This window comes from Balaenoptera ricei, chromosome 6 (assembly GCF_028023285.1).
Source record: "Balaenoptera ricei isolate mBalRic1 chromosome 6, mBalRic1.hap2, whole genome shotgun sequence".
Lineage (NCBI taxonomy): Eukaryota > Metazoa > Chordata > Mammalia > Artiodactyla > Balaenopteridae > Balaenoptera > Balaenoptera ricei.
The window spans coordinates 105107435-105128911 of NC_082644.1; the positions used below are offsets into that span (position 1 = coordinate 105107435).

Below are 21477 nucleotides of genomic sequence, written 5' to 3' on the forward strand. Positions count from 1 at the left end.
GTTATTAATATCATTAATTTGAAAGCTATATCAATCTTCCCAGGAACCCTATGAGATAAATAATGTTATTATCCCAGGAGTGTAGAGGAACGAAAATGAGGTTCAGAGAGGTTAAATAATTTGCCCAAGGTCACACAGCTAGAAAAAGCAGAGATGGGATTCACAGTACCTAGGCAAAGTCTGCGCACTTAACCATGAAGTTATTTCACTTATCAGGCACCCAACTGTACCAACTTCTGTGCTTAGAACCCTTCTTTCAAATGATTCCATTTACCCTTCCAGCAACTCCATTTAGTCAGAATAAGAATGCCCATTTTGCTGACGAGGAAATGGGGACACTGAGGTGAATTGCCCTAAGTCATACAGGCAAGAGGCTCAGAGAAGGCGACCTTAAATCCCGTCTGCCTGCTTCTAAAGACCGTGTCCAGTATCCAGACAAACCCTCGCAAAAGCAGTAGATAGCCTCTCTTTTTCGCTATGTCTGCTTTGTTGCCACTGACACAGCAGGAAACAAAAGTGAATGCATATATCCTTCCTGTGCCTTTTCATGAGTCATGAAGACGACAATTTTCAGTTATTATCCCCCTGTGAACATTCCACTGCACAAAGCCCATGCCCCTGACATAGCGCCATTCTGTGTTTTGGACTGTATTTTTGATTTTAACAGCTCTCCCTCCATTGAATATGGCCACACTGTTTTTTAGCCTAGGAGGAGTTTGACACTTTGTCCCGTTGTCATGGCAATGTGTTGGCGACAGAGGAGCCTGAGTTCAAAGGTCTATTGGTTGTAATTACTACCTGGGTCATCTTGGGCATCTCCCACCCGCTCACTGAGTCTCAGTCTTCTCTTCTGGGAAGCGGACACAATCACAACACAGTTATGTTTAGAGGGAGACGGAAATAGCGCCTATAGAGTGTCTAGCACAGTGCCTGGCAGTTAGTAGACACTTCTGCTATCTTCGCCTTCCTCACTTCCCATCTCAGTTGTGGGGGATGCAAAGGCCACCTGTCCATCTCCGGGAAGAACGGTCCTGAGCTACGTCCTGCCATCATGAGAAGTGGCTGAGGCCCCTTGATCTCAGTCTCCCCAGCTGTAAAGTGATGGGGGTGAGCTAGATGAGCTCCCCCAGGCCCTTCCAGCCCCGACTTCCAGAATTTAAATCCCAGATCGTTATTGTTTTTAAACTGTGCATTTTAAAAGAAATGAGGGCTTGGGGAGGAGAAAGGAATTCCTTTACCCCGGAGGGTCAGAGGGGGTCACTGAGGGGACAAAGACTCAGGGAAGGGAGGTGATGGGGCGGACGGCTGCCATGCAGGGTGGGCCCAAAGATCTGAAGTCCTCAACCGGGAGGTCTGATGGACGCATTCAAACACCCTTGAGTCAGCACCAGTTAGGATCAAGCCTGCCATCCAGCCTCAGACCACGGCTTACCACCTCCTTTAGAAGCCCGGGAGGCCTACCCCACAGAGAGGCCAGTCAGGAATGAAAAGAAACAGGATGGCCTCAGATGCCAGAAGGGAGGAATTCTCGCCCTCAGTCCAGGTTGGCCTCCTGACTCCCAGGGAGGGGTCAGGCTCAGGAGGACTCGGAGCTTTCCTGAATTCAAGGAATTAAGACCAAACTTTGATGTGCGCATTTGAAACGCAGCGTCCCAGGCAGGTGAATCTGGGTAGCCAAGAACCAGGGCTTCTTTGTGGCATTTAAAGTGACCAGAAATCCACCTGCCCATTCAGGTGCCTTGATGTGCATCTGCATCTGTGCAGTCACGACCCAGGAAGCCCAGGAGAGGGGAGAGGCCTGGGGGGCAGGGGCCTTTCCTAGCTCCGGACTCTCTGCGCTTTCTTGGGGACCATGGTGGGTTGGAAGAGACATTCAATATTCATGAGCTGTGATCTCCACTTGAAGGGAGTGCCCTGGGGGAAATTGAAATATTAAGCAAGTGAGGGATGTAGGCCTAATTGTATCCTCCTCTTCTTTTTTTGGACAGAGAAGTAATGTGCTTAAAATAAAATGATGGATGAGCAGTCAGGACTCTGTGAAACCCCACTGCTGTGGTCTGCAGGATAAAGCGGCTGTGTGCTCTAACATATGCCATCAGACCCAGGCAGGGGATGGTGCAGATTGGCTGCTGGGTCACGTCATGCCATTTATTCACACGTTTATTGAAGGCTGCTGTGTGCCGAGCGCTGTGCTAGTTGCGAGGGAAGTGGCAGTGAACAAGGAAGGCCAGGGAGGCCAAGGAGATGACACTAATGACTATTTAAATGTAATTGTTGGAAATGCCACTGAGTGGAAATACATGCGGGTTTGTAAGTGGGGGACCTCCTCACGTCGAAGGGCTAGGAGAGGCCTCCTTGGAGACAAGACATTCAAGCTGAGACTTGAAGGTTGAATAGGAAGTGGACAAATTAGGGTGACGGGGAGCAGGGTGATGGAGTGAGGGTTGCAAGAAGTTCAGACTGTTAAATCCTCGAGGCAGGAAAGAGCTTTTGAGGGGGTCAGAGAAAGTCATCATGGCTGGATGGTAGTGAGGGAGGGGAGAGAAGAGGCTGGACCCTGCAGGCTCTACTCCTCCAGTCCCTGAGGACCCCAGGGAGGCTGCTGCTTCCGGCATGAAAGGAGGAGAAGGCACGTCCTCTGTGTGCAGTCTATACTTGCAGCCACGCGCTGTACTGGGCACAGGAGGCAAATGCATGCTTGCCCAGATCAGGGGTCAGAAAACTACTGCCCGTGGCCAAACCCCAGGTGCTGCCTATTTGGGTAGATCGGCTTTGACTGAAACACAACTGTGCCCCTCGGTTTAGATATTTGCTACTACAGAGACAGAGTTGGGTAGTTCCTAGAGACCCTGTATGGCCCACAAAGCCAAAATATTTACTATCTGGCCTCTTACAGGAAAAGTTGCTGACCAACTGCTGGCATAGATGGATGAGTCTGTAGGTGGGTGAAAGAATAGCCAATTAGGGAGGTCAAGGCAGATGAGAGACAGAGAGGTGAGACTGTCACCTCATCCATCTCGCCCCTCAGCCTGTAGCAGCATAGCGGTAATTATATTCACTCCCCACATTTTTTGTGTACACGTCAGTTTCCCTCACCCTTGAAAGAAGTCATCCTGCCCATCCCTGTGTTCCCAGCATCCAGCTAGAGCCAGGCATTGTCTGATGCACTGAATCAAATGATACTTCAAAGCAGAAAAGAGTGGCCAGAGGAGCCCAGGCAGCTTACTGCCTAAAGCTTCAGACAGCAGCCTGGATCCTACCTGGGCTGTAGAAAGGGGCACGTTCATGTTTATTAAGAACCTACTACGTGGTCTCATTTCAAACCCACAGCATCCCTGACAACCAGGCATTCTCATCACCGCTTTCCAGATGACACAGCAGAGCCCCCAGTGTTTAAGTGACTTTTGAGAAAGTGACCTCCATTCAGTAAATGTTTATTGAGCTGGAAAACCAACACAAGAGGACACAAACTTTCACAAGTGTCACATCCCATGCCAGCAGTGTGCCACACACAGGGCTCTCCTCTGTCCTCTCTCAATCTTCTCGGGGCTGCTGGAAGGCAGGCATTATTACTCCCATTCTACACAAAAAGAAACTGAGGCTCAGGGAGATGAAATGACTTCCTTAAAGCAGGTGATTATTAAGTGGTAGAGCTGGGATTTGAACCAAGAACTGCCCAACTTCAAAACTAGAGGAGCCAGTGCCCTCCTCCAAAATACCAGACCTTCTGAACCAGTAGAAGTGATGACATATGGATATGTGTTTCCAGCCCTCTTCCATCTCTTCATCTCAAACAATAGTCATAACAGTAGAAATTGCTCGTTATGAATTGAATGCTTTTCCTCTGTTAACTCCTTTGACTAATTGTGTTGACCCTATAGATAAGGAAAAAGCAGAGAGATGTTAAGTAATTAACCAAGGCTCCCAGTAAGGGATTCCAGCCCTGGAAGTCTGGCTCTTAAACCCTCAGGTTGAACCACTAATTTATGCTACCTCTTCATCATTAAGATTATCTAATAAAAATGTGTACTCTCAAGAGCTGAAGAGCCTACCAGCAAACAGATAATGAGAAGGGGAAACAATGAAAGGTGCAAAAGGAATTTCACATGACAGAAGGATCCGAGGGTCTCTTTAAGAAACACTGTCTGAAGTGTTTGTTTACAGATCATTAACTCCTCAACAGAGGAAGAACTAAAAGCGATTTTTTGCTTGGCTGCTACTGATGAAGTACCAAGGAGAAATTAAGATAAAGCAAATCTGAAATTATAATAATTTTTAAGGGACTGGAGTTTCAATTTTAATTTGCCAGGAAGAAAGATAAAATATTCCACAGCCGGTGTCTGCAGCTCCCCTTACAAACTCTAGGGTTGCCTTCTCTGGCCTCAAGGCAACAGCCTCAGGGGTCCTGCAAAGACAGCTGGAAGCAAATGTGTTCCATCTCACACTGGTGTTTGTCTCTATTAAGCTCCTGCTGCATACAAAGCTATGTACTAGGCAGGATGCAGATGGGAGTGACAATTGGCCTAAGAAGAAGTCCTTCATTGGAGGACTCCAGAGGGCAGTGGTCCTTAAAGACGTGCAGGGATCGGTGTGAGGGGGCCCCAGAAGGAGTGGGAAAACCCCTGGTTGGGGGTGGTGAGTCTGTGAAAGCTTCCTGGACAGCTGGCCTCAGTAAGATAGGGTGCAGGGGCTCTGCTGATATAAAAGTCCAGAATGAGGGTTCTCCTGCAGTACTGTGAGTAGACCAGTTGACCTGACGCAGCAGCACAGGGGACTGCTTCTAGCTCCAGGCTTGGTCCCCAAGCATCTTTTGCCGGCTGTGGAGTGGGAGCTATGTTCCTTACTTTATAGGGCAGCTGTGATATAGTCTTTCATACATTTCTGAATTTATTCATGACATATTTGTTGAGCACCTCTTACGTGTCAGGTTCACGCTAAGGCACTGAGGTTGCCAGATCTGCTGGGCTTGGGACAGATCCTGTTCTTCAGAAAGTGATCAATATATATCGATTCTTAGGGTTATTAAAAATAATAATCTAGTTCTTACTCACAAGTAGAGAACACCCCGTCCCTGGAAGAGATCAAGCAGAAAGTTCAGAACCATCACTCAGGGAGGCCATGAAGGGGCTTCTATTAAACAGCATGATTACATAGACATACTCCAGTATTTTTCCTCCCTCACCTTACCTGGTTCTTTCTTGAACTTAACTTCCAAGGCCTCTGAAATGTTACCTTCTTCCAGTTTTCCTTAACCTCTCTGGCCATCCCTACACAGACATGTTCCGCCTACCTTTTAAATATTCTTTCTCCAAAGTTCCATGATGAGCTCACTACCCCTTCTACACACCCTCTCCCTGACCCCATCATTCAAAACCAAAGACTCCAAAATCTCTGTCTGCTGTCTGAGGCCTTTTTCCTGACCTATGGACTTGTATATCGAATGATTCTATCCGATGCCCTCCAGGCACTCAAACCCAGCATATCCGATACAAGGCTCACCATTTTCTCCCCACACCTGCTGCAACTCCTGTTTCTCTCAATCTCAACTGCTGATGCCACTAGCCAACCAGACATTTGAACTAGAAGCTTGGGAAACCTACTTCACTCATCCCTCTCTGTCATTTCCCACATCCGAACAGTCGCCATTCTGCCCATTTTACTTGGAACACTTTTTCCCCCCAAATCAGTCCTGCTTCTCTCTCCCTACCTGAGTCCCCCGACTCCCCTCACTTGAGCTCCTGCCTGGACTACTGTACGAGAACTCGAACAGGTTCCTGGTTCCCCATCTTTGCTTGCACCAATCTGTCCTCCAGTATAATGAGAGCAAGCGTCCTAAAATGCAAATGTCGTTCTGTCCACCTCCTTTTAAAAGCATCAGGTGGCTCTGCATTGCCCTTGAGATAAGTCTCAATTCCTTACCGTGGCATTCAGCATCTTCTGTGCTTTGCACCTACCATCCTGTTTCCAGCTTCCTCTCACTTGCTCAGAGAGGGCCCCCCCCCCCCACCGCACCTGGAATGTATGCCCCACCCCCATTCCTCCTCCCAGAGACTTAGCCCAGGAGTTGCCTCCTAAGGGAAGCCTTCTCAAATCTGGGTAAGATTGAGTCGGGGGGGTGGGGGGGGTCCCTCCTCGTGATCCTACAGCATCTCCTACCTCAGAGCAAACTACGGTGCGGTCAATAACTTACTTACTTGCCTCTGTTAGTAGCCCCTGAGCTCCTGGAGCGCTGAGCCCCAGTTTGATTCATCTGACTTCCCAGGATTCAGTCCAGGACCTGGCACATAATTTGCAGCTCAGTAAATATTGAATAAATGAGTGAAAGAAGGATATATTTCTTAAGAGACAATTTTATTCTTCAGGCAACAAAGTGTGGTAGAGTTCTGTTGGTCTTTAGAGTCAGACAAACGTCAGTTGGACTCACAGCCTTTCCACTTTCTAGCTGTCATCTCGGGCCAGACGTCTCAGTCTGAGTAGCTCAGTATGGTGGTTCTGTGCCCAGGCTCCTGAGCTTGGTTGCTTGGTTCAAATCCCAGTTGTGCCACAAAAAGGGGTGTGGGCTACTTTAGTTTCCTCATCTATAAAACGGCAGTATTACCATACTGTGGACATGCCACAGAGCTAGAAAGCACCCTAGGAGTGTTTGCCATTAATGCTCTTTGAGCTTTATTTTACTTTCCTGCAAAGCAGAGACAGCTGGAATGGTCACTCCTTCTCTATCTCACAATACCGCCCATGGTCATAACTCTGACAAGGTCCACACGTTTTAGAACATTAGCAGAAGCGGCAGGCAGTACCAGTGGCTTGGGTGAACTCTGTGATAACCCCCAAATCGGGCTGCTTTTCAAAACCAAGTCCCAGTTTCCGCTGGCTTCCTTTCTGGGCGGGAGCCTAATTAACTAGTAGCTGGAAAGAACTGCAGGTAGGCCGCCCCCCAGGCAGAGAATTCAAAGGGAAGTGGAGAACTGTGTAAATAACACTGCTTTAAGGGGCATTTAAGCCAATGGTCTTTGTTAAGGAAATTGATGGCTTTGTAAGTACTGCCTCTGAAGGGAGTACTTGAGTTGACGGTCCCTCATCTCCCCTCATAAATTCCCTAATGGACTGTGGGCCCAGAGGCTGGGCCCATGCCTGTTCGATCCCTTGCCAACAAAAACTCAGATTCCCCTTGAAAAAAAAATTTTTAAAGGTTTAACCAAAACATGAGTTACTGAGCCCGTGCAGTTTAACTGGCACAAGGTAGCCGAGACAGATTGTTTCCTTTAGGGAAGGGAGACTCCTGATTCTTCACAGAATCTTTTTTCATGCTAGATGCCCGCCGTGCTAGGCGTTTTCTATACTGCTTCTCATTTTCATCCCCCTAACGTCTGGGAAGAGTCATTATTTCACCAATTGCCAAAGAAGAAACTGGGACTCAGAGATGAAGTGCTCTGCTCATCAACACCCGGCTAATTAGTGAAGAGCAGGGATGTGCCCGCAGCTCCGTCCGACCCCTGAGCCCCCAAGTACCACAAAATCACAGGGCATCTGAGAGAGAATCAGATCAGCTTGTCTCATTAGCTCCTCCTCAGCATCTACATCCACACAAAAGACATGAACTGGGCAGCAGGGGTGGATGGGAGGGTATGGATTTTGGAATCACAGTAGTCAGGGTTTGATTCCTGAAACCTTAGGTAATGCCTTACCCTCTTTACACATCAATTTCCTTGTCTGTTAAATGGGAATAATAATAGCACCAAATACATAGGACTCTTCTAGGATTAAATGACATTACATATTTAAAAACATTTAACATTGTGCATGGCACGGACCAGGTCATCCAGTCATTCACTTAGCAGATACCCTTATTGCATGGTAGCTATCATTTTTGTTTGTTTGTTTTTATTGAAGTATAGTTGATTTATAATGTGTTAATTTCTGCTGTACAGCAAAGTGATTCAGAGATATATATATATATATTTATATATATTTTTTTAACTTATATTCTTTTCCATTATGGTTTATCACAGGATATTGAATATAGTTCCCTGTGCTATACAGTAGGACCTTGTTTATCCATTCTATATATAATAGCTTACATCTGCATGGTAGCTATCATTTTAATTAGAGAAGTAGAGAAGTACAGTAGAAGCAGTCTTCTGTTGGAAGACAAAGAGAGGGGCAAGTAGCCCTCCTGAGTGGATTGCTAGAGGGATTTTCCAGAGGAGTGTCTGGTTAAATATGGATAAAGGATGAATGGAGACTAGTCATAGGAAAAGCAGGGTTGGGAATCTGGAGGGAGCTTCTGCACAGGTGGGGAGGTGAGAGGGAACATGGTCCGTTCAGCCTGTCTGGAGCTAAAATTAGATTACATTAGAAAGAAGGCTGCAGAAGCAGACAAGGACCAGATTATGCCTTGTTAATTGTCATCAAGCCTCTGTCAGAAAATGCTGAATGAATAACTCAGTACCTTCTGAGGTAGCCAATTTCATTTTCAGGCCAACTGTAGTTTGTTAGAAGAGTTTTTTGCTGTGTCCCCTCTGAGCCTTCTCTCCTTCAGGTTAAGCATCTCCATACCTATATGAGCATTGCTTAGTGATGGCGCCTACCTTGGGCCCCATCCTCTGACCATATCCTAGTTCATCAGTGGCCCAGAACTGGTCTGTCCAGCCATCTCTAGGATCAGAGGGGGCTTCTGTGACCTCTGGTCTAGGATCGACTGTCTTCTCAGTAACGTAATCTGCGATCTCACATTCTTGTTTGGGCCAACACCTTCTCCAGTTGGTAGAAACTGATCTCAGAGTGACTGCTACTCTTTGGGACTTTTTTTGAGCATGAATAGTTCTGCTGACCCTTATCTGTCATCTCTGATGAATAACAATAGTGGTTTTGATTGATATTTTCAAATATTCCAGGTTAACTCTTAAGATTTAGGACCAATTCCCCTTCTTTTCTATCTTTCTTTCTCCTTCTCTCTCTTCCATCTTTCCTTCCTTCTTTCCTCTCTTCTTTCCTTATTGGGAGGAAAGGGAGAGACACATACACATTTCTATAAAAAACAAAAAAAATACAGTTCAATAATACAAATCAAACATATAGATTCAAATTAACATGAAATCTTCTCCAGGAACAGAAGAGTGGTCTACCCATCATGCAAGATAAAGAAAACTTACGTCAGTGCAGTTCTGCCTCTTGACTGGGCTTCTGCTCTTTAGAGCACTGCAGCATGTGTTATAACTTGGAGAATAAGGAAACTGTGGCTTGAAGGCCTCATCTTTTTGGTCTTATCTTAACCATCTGGCAGGGGGACAGTCTTCAAGGCTGGCCAAACCGACCAGGGCCCAGGGTGAGAGGGATCCATTTTGACACTCCAGTTTCTTGCGTGGGAACCCCACCAAGAACCCAGCACACTGTGGTCACGTTAGTCACTACAGTTATGCCAGACTGGGGTAACTGGCTTGGTTTTCATGTGGTGCCTTCGATTCCTTGGCTGCTGTTAACATAGCATCCACTTGTCCAAAATTCTGTCTTCTCTGACATCTTGAGGATGCCTTAACAGATTGGTGGGCTGCTTGTTTTGCAGGATTGAAGAATAGATATGCATATGTGCATATACTGACTTTTATTTGAATGCACTGTTTTGCTTTATGCTCACATACATGGATTTCTCACAGACCAATTTCTGTTTAATATTGCATATTCCCAGTATTTATAGAATGAGCCTTAATTAGCCAATCAAACCCTTGGCCCATAACAATGAGCTGTGCAGCGTGCAGTGAGTTACTTAACCTTTCTGAAACTCTGAAACTTTCACTTGCTGTGTTTGCAAAAGGAAGCATGTAGACTAGATAATTTCTAAAGACTTTTGCAGTGCTAAACCTTTATTCATTCACTCATTCATTCAGCAAATATTTCCCGACTGTCTTCTATGTTCTGGGATTGGAATGCAATAGTGGGCAAAACAGCCTGTGTTTCTGCTCTCTTGGAGCTGCCATTTTGCTTTTGAGAGAATGCAGTGATCAAGGAAACTTTGAAGAAGCAATATAATACTATGTAGAAAATAAAATAGACTAGTAGAGTAGAGAGAGACTGGAGTGAAGTTAGCATGGTTAGAGGAGACCTCATTAGGTGGTGATAATCGAGCTGAGACTGACTCAGTGAATTGGAAAGGCCACGTGATGATTTGAGAGATGAGTTCTAGATTGTACCTGTGATAATAAAATGTAGAACAACAACATGCTTGAGTGTTTTCCATAACACTATTTTATCTGATCATTACAACCACTTTCTCTAATGGGTAGGAAAAGTGATATTGTCATTTTTTTTTAATAGACAAAAAGAATGAACCCCACAATGATGATGTATGTTGCCCAGCACCAAACATAATCTGGACAAAGCTGGGCTTCAGATGTTGATTTCTGGTCCCTTGTTCCATCTGCTTTTTGTCATAGTCATCTTCTACATTCTTTGGAGAGTTCTTCTGTACCCTTCTCTGTTTTAATTTTGCTGAACCCATTTCCCCATCTTCAGACTGAAAAATGGATTTAATGATTAAAGGAAAGGTACAAAAATCAAGAATCAAATACATTTTATTGTTTTTTAAATTTATTTATTTTATTTATTTATTTTTGGCTGTGCTGGGTCTTCTTTGCTGCTCGCGGGCTTTCTCTAGTTGCGGCGAGTGGGGGCTGCTCTTCGTTGTGGTGCGCGGGCTTCTCACTGCAGTGGCTTCTCTTGTTGCAGAGCTCGGGCACTGGGTGCGTGGGCTTCAGTAGTTGTGGCACGTGGGCTCAGTAGTTGTGGCTAGCGGGCTCTAGAGCGCAGGCTCAGTAGTTGTGGCACACAGGTTTAGTTGCTCTGCGGCATGTGGGATCTTCCCGGATCAGGGCTCAAACCCGTGTCCCCTGCATTGGCAGGCGGATTCTTAGCCACTGCGCCATCAGGGAAGCCTGCAAATACATTTTAGAATGAATCAATTGAAGGGAATCATAAAACAGTTTGATTTAACTTTCTTTTTTACTCAAGGGGTAACTGTAGCCCAGAGAGGGAAATGACTTGGTCAGAGCTATGGGTATTTTAGTGGACATTTCTTTTAGACTCCAGTTCTCTTGACCAGGCTGCTGATCTTGAGGAAGTGTCCCATTCTTTCTCCCTCCCTCCCTCCCTCCCTCCCTTCCTTCCTTCTTTCCTTCCTTCCTCCCTCCCTCCCTCCCTCCCTTCCTTCCTTCTTTCCTTCCTTCCTCCCTCCCTCCCTCCCTCCCTTCCTTCCTTCCTTTCTCCCTTCCTTCCTTCTTCCCTTCCTTTCTCTGTCTCTCTCTCTCTCTGTTTGGTGTGGAGTGACGAGATCACATTAAAACCGCTGATACTCCATTTGTAGTTTGCTATCTTTTATCACCCTTTTTTTTTAACCATTTTTTGTCGACTTTCTGCATATGAATGTTTCAGATTATTCTTCTGCATTTATTATTAGCTTATATCATGCAAAACAAATCTCATTTTGTTACTTCCTGCTCATACTTTTAAAGGCCTTTGGGTCCTAGGTATCACCCTTCCTCCTGTCCTGTTTCATGGCCACTGTGTCATTCACTGTGGTACTGAATTTTACCCCTCTTTCATATTATGAGATGGCGCTGGCAACCAAAATAGACCCAGCTGAAAATCATTCAGGGCTTTGAACATTCTGCACTGTTGGATGTATTGTCATTTATTAGGATCACTATCTTTGCTTACAATCTTTTTAGGCCATTCAAAAAACTATACTAAATTCAAGGTGATGTAAATGTATCTTCAAGTTTCAATTCATAAGACCATCAAATCTCTTTATTAAATTTCAGTCTAGTGTGCACCACCTTTTCTCTCCAGATATTCCATTTCTTTGCAGATTCAGTCAAGAAAGAAAATAAAACAATATGTAGGACAGATGGTGAGATGTCTTATTGGAAAAAAATAACATGGGATGCTTTATATAGAATTGGATTTTCCTCCTCAGTATGTGCTAGGATTTATAATATGATATCATTATAATTAATATTTTCATTAAAATCTTTCTACAGTACAATCTACTGAAACAGATTCAAATCAGGTTTGAGACTTCTTCAATACAATCAATAACAGAGATTCTGAAACTCGAAAGAACTTTGTTAATTCATCATTTACTGAGTACCTGCTATGAGACTGGCATTGTCCTAAGAATTAGGGGTGCAAATAGAAGTGTGATTGGGGCCAGCCCAGAAATATCTTACAATCCAAGAGCTATACACAGTCACTCATTCATTCATTCATTTGTTCATTTATTCTTTTTTTTTTTTTTTTTTTTTTTTGGCCACACTGCACTGCATGAGGGATCTTAGTTCCCTGTCCAGGGATCGAACCCATGCCCCCTGTAGTGGAAGTGAGGAGTCTTAACCACTGGACCGCCAGGGAAGTCCCTCATTCATTTATTCTTAAATATCAATTACATAATATGGGGAGGCAGTTTTCTTGATCCTAAAGAAAGAGGTACATTTTGAGATAAGCTTCCATGAAACTCATGTCATCTAGAAGGAGGAGAACAATAATAAATACAATTTATTTTTAGATAGTGAGTAATACTGTGAAGAAATAAAATAAGATTGTGTGCTACTTTCTAATGGGGATGGAGGAATAAGATGTGAACTTACTGTAAGTAGGCAGGGTTGTTATTTGAGGAAGTAATGTTTGAACTAAACCCTAAGTGCACAAAAGAAGAGATTGTGAAAAAAGCCAGGGGAGAAAAAGTGTTTCAGGTAAAGTAAATGTCAAGTTCGAGTTTTCTGGAGCAATAACAAGTTTGGCTTATTTAAGGAATAGATACTTGTTGAATGGATGGATGGATGGATGAGTAAATGAATGGAAGGCAGTGAGCAAGAAGGATAATAGTAGGAGATGGTCAGATAAAGTGGGGACTTGGCCGTGATACAGTCTTTGGATTTTGTTCCATGCGAGGAGTTTTAGGTTGGAGAGTGGCCTGATGTAGTTTATGTTGTTAAAAGAGCACTCTAGCTGTGCTCTGGAGGAGGAAGGATTGGGAGCAGACATAGAAGAGAGACTGGTTAAATAAGCATTGCCATAGTGATGGTGGCTTGGATTAGGGTGGTAGTGATGGAGCAAAAGTGGATCTTTTTGGAATATCCTGAGATAAAAGAGTCTACAGGATGGGCTCATGAACTTTATGTGGTATTGGAGGATGAACTGAAAAAAACAGAGATGACTCAGAAGGTTTTAGTCTGGCCATTGCCAGGCAATGTTATCATTTACTAAGGTGGGGAAGAAAGGACTGTGGGAAGAATCCATTACTTTTGCTTTAGACATGTTGATTTTGTGATGACTTTAAATAGATATTTAAGTAGAGATGGCATTGCAGGCAGCTGGGACTCAGAGAAGAGGTCATACCTAAAGAGATGTTGGCATCATCGGCACATCCATACTCTAACATTTTTATTTAAATATTGGGACTGGATGAGAGACTGTAGATAGATAAGAAAAAGAGGGCCCAAGACCTCACCCTGAAAGCTGGCAGCATTTAGCAGAGGGAAGCAGAAGACAGCAAATGAGTCTGTGTGGGAAGAGCTGAGAGCCAGAAGGGGCTAGAATGACACGGTGGTGTGGAATCCAGGAGGGAAGTACTTCAAGAGGAAAGGAGTGGGCGATTTCTTCACATGTTTCAGGACTGTTGGACGTCATAGTTAGTTTTAGCAATGCTGAGGTCAATGGTGACCTTGACAAGATTGATTTCTGTGGGGTGGTGAGTTCAGAAGCTAGATGAGAGTGAACCGAAGAGTGAATTGTCGGAGAGAAAGTGGGAAATGCAAGTTTAGATAACCCTCAGTAAATTTCACTATGAATCATGGAAAGGGAAATGGGAAGTAGAAGACAGAATGGTAAGGATATGTGAACTGAAGGGAGGCTTTAATTTTTTTAATTTTTAAACTGTGCATTGCTCCCTTTTTTAATTAACAATTTTTACATAGGCAATATCCTGCTTTGCTGGTTTGGAAAAAGAGAATCGTGACTCAGGGAATAAAGGGAAATGGTTTGTGCTAGACAAGTAGTGATGCAAAAGAGTGACAGGTCAGGCTTCATGGGGCTGAAGGTGCTAGAGTTAAATCTTGATGGAAGACGCGAAGGTGAGGACTACTAGCCTTTCAGGCTAAGGAAATAAGAGGGGAGTGGAGAGCTCTGAGGCGTGAGTTCTGGGAAGGAACTCTATGCTTTTAGAGTGGAGGGGTGGTTGGAAATGAGAATAGACAGGGAAGTTGGAGCTGGATTACAAAAGGACTTGAGTGCTAGATGGGGAAGCTCAGATTTTGCAGGAGTCAATTAAGAATTTCAGACACGGTCCGATTTAGGTTAGTCACTCATAGGCTGCTTTATGAGAAGGTGTTGAAGTGGGGAAGACCCAAAGCCAATTATGAGAGTGTTGTAGGGGACGAGTGGACAGAGGAGGGGCTGTCCTGACGGTGCTCTCTGTGGGCGTGGAGTTGGAGTGATCATTTGCGACTACGTCCAGATTCACTCTTCTTTTCCTAGTGCTTTGGGTTTGCTAGATGGTGCCTGGTTGTCACAGTGAAACACAGGAAGGAATTTCTGGCCCACTTTGGTACGTGGCCGGCCCTTGAAGGAACCAGAAGCCCACTGAAGCTCCTCAGATTCAGTAGACCTAATCGGCATCTGAAGCTTGTTAGCAGATTCATGGTTCTTTAGAAGCCCTTCACCACCCTGTCTTTTGTACTCTGGACCGGCTGATCTGGTGGCGGAGGTTAAGAACAAACCTTGGTTTGAATAGAACTAAGTGAGGTCAGCGATGTGGGTTTGCCTTGAAGCCTTTAAAAGATAGGCAATGTAAAATCCAGATATTTCTGTTCCAGAGGAAACATTTACCAGTACAGCTGCCACCCTGCCTCCAGCTTCCCCTTTATAAACCTTCAGGGGTTAAGCACTCCACCCAATTTCCCCTGTTCCAAGAAGCTATTATTTGGACACAAAGATTGTGCATTTTTTTGGTCTCTTTTTGTTGTTGTTTGGATGAATTGTTATGCAGCATGAAGTTTGTTGTGGTTGGACCCATCCTAAACCAACAACTGAACTTAAAAAATACTATTTTTTCTGGTGTTTAAAAAATAGAAAAAAATAGTAATCATTGGACTAAAAGAGAATATCCTAATGCCAATCCTGTTCTCTCAGCTGGAAATAGAAACAGATGCTAACTTCTCAAAAGCTGACCCATCTTCATTAACAGGAAGTTTAGAAAGATAGGTAAATCTACCCATCCTTTGGAAGGCAGGCCACTAAAAAAAGTGTGTGTTCAAATTCTTTGCATCCTCCTTGAGTCTTAAACCAAAGCCATCTCCTATTAGTTATAACTCTCATCTCTCCACCTGCAGGTAGTCTTATTTTTTTCTCAGTGGGCTCTTGACTTAGTAACCCCATTAGCTTCTCAGACTTGTTATACTTAGCCCATACCAGGGGCTGTTGTGAAAAGTGAAATCAGAGATTCCCAAAAGTAGTATTGAAACTTTGTTAAAGATAACAAGCTATTTTGTTCCAGAATTATATACTGGAAACCCGATCTGGTAAGGTGGCATGGTGCAGTAGAAAAGGCATTGTATTATGGGCTTAAGAACCAGCGTTCTGGCAAATTTTCTTCTAAAGGCTTCAGAAAATTGCTTCAACTTTGCGAACCTCAGTTTCCCCATACGTAACATGAAATGGTCGTGTTCGGCTCCAAAGTCATCATCATCACGATCATCATCATCATAGACCATTTATTGATCACCTGTTATAAAGTGCTTTACCTGCATTTACCATTAGTCTGTAAGTTCTGTGGAATCCTCAGGATTCCAGTGGTATCACAAATTACCAAAGTTCCTAATCAAGGTAAGTTAATCAGCGTCCCCCAGTTGGGCTGAAATAGTTGTGCTGTAAGTAATTATTTTCTTTTTCCTCAGGTTGTTGCTCCCCCCAGCCCCCTTTTTTTTTTTTTTTTTTTTTTGGTTTACTTGGTTCCTTGCTGTTTATATTGAAAATAGCCCATGCACTCTCTTCAATCATTTCTATTCTTGAAGATTCCTTAGGATCTAGGGCTGGGTAAATAAAAGTAGACATTTCTAATTAAGAAGACTTCTCCTCCAACCCCTACCTCACCCCAGTATCATCAAGGTTAAGAATAAGCCCTGTTCCTTTAAGACTTGTATCACTTTCCATCTCTAAGTCTATTATGCTGTTTGAACATACCCAGCACTTTGTCAAGGCAGTCTAAAAGCTAATCTTGTTTTCATTTTACAGATGGGGAAACTGAGGCACAGGGAGATGACGTAACATGCCCATGCTTATCCAGTAATCAGGGACAGATAAGGAGCTTGAATCCAAGGCTTCTAACTTCAAGGATGAAAACTCTTAACAATAGCTCAAATGCCAGCCTTTGCTTATACTTAAAAGTAAACTTGTTTTATCTCCCTGAGACTTGGCTTTCCAAGCTTTCAAACAGGGGTGACAATCCCTGCTTATCTCAGATAGTGTCCTTCAGACATGCTTCAGGAGTGCAGAGGCATGGCAGTTCAGCTTGATGCTCCAGACAGATGGAAATTGAAAATTAAGTCATTGAGAATCGGCATCAGCTGTGTCTGTCCAGTTACAGAGTGTCCATCTGCCTTGGTCTCTTGGAGCTGAGCTCATCTCTGGCAACTGAAAGCGCAACCAGGGAAGACAGACCTGGCAGTGTCTCCCCACCAACATCAAATCTCCTAGCTGGTGAGAGCAGATTTCTGTGTCTCACTACATGAAAGAGAGCGAATCTGAAATGAGGAGTGCCCTCGTACCAGGGGAAGGTGGGGTAAGATGGAGAAATTGGACTTCCCAGTGGAATTCCGCTGTAAGCTAGTCACCACTCGTGTCCCAATTCCTTTCCCTTCACCCCGAGACCCAGTCTAAAGAAACGTTTCAAAAGGTACAGAGCCTAAACTATATTTGGACGAGAGTATGTGCATCGAGGGTGCTGAATTTTCCTCATTCATTCATTCAACAAGTATTTGTTTTCACAATACCCCTCCCTGTGGGATGTATTATTATCAATGCCACCTAGCTACTACCTGAGAAGGCAGGGGGCAGGATGCTTAGTGGACCTTGGTATTGACTTCAAACTCTTTTCCCTGAAACCTGCTCAGCTCCCAGCATAAAGCATTCAAGAAGCACCAAGTAAAATGGTGTAATGAAAACAGGAAGGCTGGTTTTGTTTTATTGTTTTGTTGTTGCTGCCTTTGTTTTTCCTGGCCACACATTTGTATTCCATTCCTCACCCTCCTTTCTTCAGTGCTGGGGGCATGGGAGTAGAGTGGGAGAGAGAATTCCCCAGATGAAGACTGGCAGATGCAGCTCAAGGGCCCCTGGGACTCTAGTAGCAAGAGAAACTGAATAGCAGAGTGCAGGGATGTTATTCAAAAAAAGGGACTCACAGTAGCTTTGTCAGCAGAGTCTTGGGGGAGAAAACAGTTCTCTCTCTCTCTCTCCCCCTCCCCCTCTCTTCCTCCTTCCCTCCCTCTCCCCTTTCCCCCAATTTCCTATCCCTCTGCCTATCTATCAATATATCAACTATCTACATACTACATATAACTGCCTATCTAAGTACATATTTACCTACCTATGTCTACCTCTGTCTCTCCTCCAGAACCTCCAGGGTCCACTGGCTCTAAGCAGACAGATAGATTGAGGTCTTCAACATAATCAGGAAGAAATTAGCCTTCACAAGAACTCGACTGTAGCCCCCGTTCCTGCCACTCTGAGGTCTCTTTGATGAGGAAATGAATCAACTTATCGTAGAGAGCAGATCATGGGTGATCTTATGATAATCTTACCCTATTTGTCTTCATATTCGAGGAAAAGAAAGGTGGTACCAAGAGTCTGGCAACCCCGTGACCTTATCCTCAAGAGGGTGTGCCTTCATCATTCTGCAGATACGGTGTGCAGGGGGAAGACCCCTCTGCTAGATATCAAAAGTCCAGGCTCCTACTTCTAGCCCTACCTCCAACTCTCTCTGTTGTCTGGAAGCAGATGCCTTACCTCCTATGGCTCTTACTCTTCCATTCGATAAAATAGGTGAAGGGGCTGGGATTGTACACATCATCTCATGAAACCACTGAAACAATGCTGGATAAATATTATCTCCATTTTTTTTTTTTAATGAGGGAAATGAAGTTCAGAGAGGTTGGGTTATGTAAGCCCTGTGCTGCTTGTATATGGCAAAATTAGGATTTGAACCTAGTTTAGCCTGATGCCAAAACCTATGCCCTATGCAGTTCCCTTTATTGGGTTTCTAAAGAGTAAACTCTGGACTGATGGCTCATCACTCGTGGATTGGGCCTGAGTTTTATTATATGTAGGTTGGCTACATTCACCAAGAGGTTGGAGCCACTGAGAAGTGCTGAGCCTGTATTCTTTCCACGCTTGAACTGCCAGGCATGCTACTGGTCACCGGAGTCCTCAGCTGGCTCAAACTCATCCTTAAATAATTGAATTATAATGGATTGATTTATTCTGGCTCTTTTGATAGTATTTCACTATGTAAACTGTTTGCAGAAATAAACAAGGGATTTTGGAGCTTGGAAGGGGCTCAACATTCTGCTGCCCCTGAATTCAGTGATTCCTTTTTTCAGATAGTCAGCGTCACAGAAATCCAAGTCTTATTTCTACTTGACCCGGGCTCTTTCTATTTGGGGGAATGCTGCTTGAAAGGTTTTCAAGTGAGTACTGATTTTACAAGCTGATTCAATTCAGCCACTTAGGAATAAATTGAACCCTTAAGGAGAAGAGTATTTTTTTCTCTTGACCATTATTTTATTTTATTTTTTTAAAGGGGTTTTTTTTTTTCTTTTCTGTTTTGTTTTTGTTTTGTTTTGTTTTGTTTTGATGTGGACCATTTTTAAAGTCTTTATTGAATTCGTTACAATATTGCTTCTGTTTTAAGTTTTGGTTTTTTGGCCGCGAGGCATGTGGGATCTTAGCTCCCCGACCAGGGATCGAACCCACACCCCCTGCATTGGAAGGCAAAGTCTTAACCACTGGACCGACAGGGAAGTCCTTTGACCATTATTTTAGAATAAAGCTCATTCCTGTCCATTTCTTATGAAAGTTGTATGGCTATCTTGAGAGGTTGTCCTGGCTGGGACAGTGATTTCTGTATTACAGATGGAAAGCCAGAAGCTGAGAAGTGACGCTAATTGTGCAAAGTTACATAGCTAATATAAGGGGCAGAAGCCAAACCCTGGTTAGAAATGGGGCTTCACTCCATTATTTTGTAGTAAGTAGGGGAAGGATGGCCTAGATCAAGCAGTATCCTCAGGGTGACCATATGTTCTGCGGTATTTAGATTTTCTCAGGATATGTGCCTATTGCCTGGACAGTTTTTACTAGCGTTCTCTCTCACTCTCAAAGTGCATTATTTGGATGATAAATTATAAGGTCACTCCAAAACACTGGATAGGGACTAGATTTTGAGGAGCTCACTGCCTTTTGAAGGAGCTGCTGTATGTAAACATGATGGCCACACAGTGTGATAAGTGTAAAGATGGGGATCTTTGTAAAATAGGAACCCACATAGGAGGGGGCACTTAGCTTTTCCTAGAAGAATTGGGGAAGTATCACAGAATACCTGACATTCAAGTTATTAAAAGATGGGCAGGGTGATCTCTTTTGGACGGCTACCTCCACATTTCTCCTTGTGTGGTTCTATATTGTAATACCAAGAAACATGTACTGTATATGTCCTACTTACTTAGAAGGCATCCAGTGAATTCTGTGCTTCTCTGATCTTTGTTCTTGCAGCTAAGTGAGCATCATTGCAGCCAGCTGCAGCTTTAAATTGTCCCAAGCAGAACTCCTTGCTTGGATTTGAATTACATGGGAGCTTGAGAACTCACTTGGCCTTTAACTGAAACACCTAATATATCCAACAAGGTTCTAGAAGCCTAGCACATTAGACAGGAAGGGCTCCTGGAGTCTCGGTAGTTTCGTCCCCTTCAATGATGATTGAGCCCAGAGAGGGAAAGAGATTTGTCTAAAGGAACAGAGCAATTTAGTTACAGACCTGGGACTGAAGCCAGAGTCTCTCATGTATCATGCACTCTTTATGTCAAACTGTAATCCTCTCTAGAGTTAAATAAACCTCAGTTTGAGACTATGAACTTCTGTGGTGGCAGATAATGTACCCAGAACTTGGACAGTGAAAGCCTGAGTTTGAAACTAGGATCTGGCATGAACACACTGAATGACCTTGGGCAAATCATTAAAGATATGTGGGATCTCAGTTTCCTAATCTGGAAGACTAAAATAATAATTTAAATAATAACATCTTTCTCACAAGCTTGCTGTGGAGCTTATTTGGGGTAATGAAGGTGGAAATGTTTGTCGACTTTTGTTTGTGTGTGTGTAGTAAAAATCACATAATACAAAGTCTACCTTCTTAACAAATCTTTAAGCGTACATACAGTTTTGTTACCTATAATCACAATGTTGTACAGCAGATCTCTAAACCTTATTCATCTTGCATAACTACAACTTTATACCCATTGAACAGTAACTCTGAAATCTCAACCCCCTCCTGCCAGCCCCTGGCAACCACCATTCTACTCTCTCCTTCTATGAGTTTGTTTTTCATACATCATATAAGTGGAATCATACAGTATTTGTCCTTCATGTAATGTCCTCCAGGTTCATTGATGTTGTCACGTATGGCAAGACCTCCTTCTTTTGAAAGACTGAATAATATTCACCTGTGACTCTCAGTGATGGGTTGACCACGCTGATGATTCTGCTCATCTGATTCTATAGCTGCTGCTGATAGATGAGGCCAAAGGACAAACATTGATCTGGTCTCTCCCTTCTATGTCTGTCTCCTGTAGATGAACCCAGCCGGTGCTATTTCCATGATGGTGATGGGGTATGTGAGGAGTTTGAACAAAAAACTAGCATCAAAGACTGTGGTGTCTACACGCCCCAGGGGTTCCTGGATCAATGGGCATCCAACGCTTCCGTATCCCATCAAGACCAGCAGTGCCCAGGCTGGGTTGTCATCGGCCAACCAGCAGCATCCCAGGTAAGCTCCCAGCCACACGTGACATTTCCTGCAGACATTCTGAATCTCTGCTCTGCCTCTCAAGGTTGCGCATCACAAAGGCAGTGTCACTGGACATGGCCACTTGACCATATCTCTAGCCAAATGTAATTTTTTAAAAATGCATATATAGGGAATTCCCTAGCAGTCCAGTGGTTAGGACTCCACGCTTTCACTGCCAAGGGTACAGGTTCGATCCCTAGTGGGGGAACTGAGATCCTGTAAGCTGCGCAGCGTGGCCAAAAAAAAAAAAAGGCGTATATAACTTTATTATATTTTTATCAAATATTCCTCCATAGGACTGTACCATTTTATAGTCTTATCAGGAATGTATGAAAGAAAGTGTTTGTTTCTCTTCAATTTTAACAACTGAGTGT

General features: G+C 43.9%; 1 protein-coding gene across 2 annotated transcripts in view; it reads left to right on the forward strand.

The window, feature by feature from the left end:
* Window positions 1-21477, forward strand: part of PAPPA (pappalysin 1) — a 254269-nt gene that overhangs the window by 123338 nt on the left and 109454 nt on the right. For both annotated transcript variants that reach the window (XM_059925463.1, XM_059925464.1), the window contains one exon: window positions 20889-21082. In XM_059925463.1, coding sequence (XP_059781446.1) covers window positions 20889-21082 — 194 coding nt within the window. The remainder of the gene's footprint in view (window positions 1-20888; window positions 21083-21477) is intronic.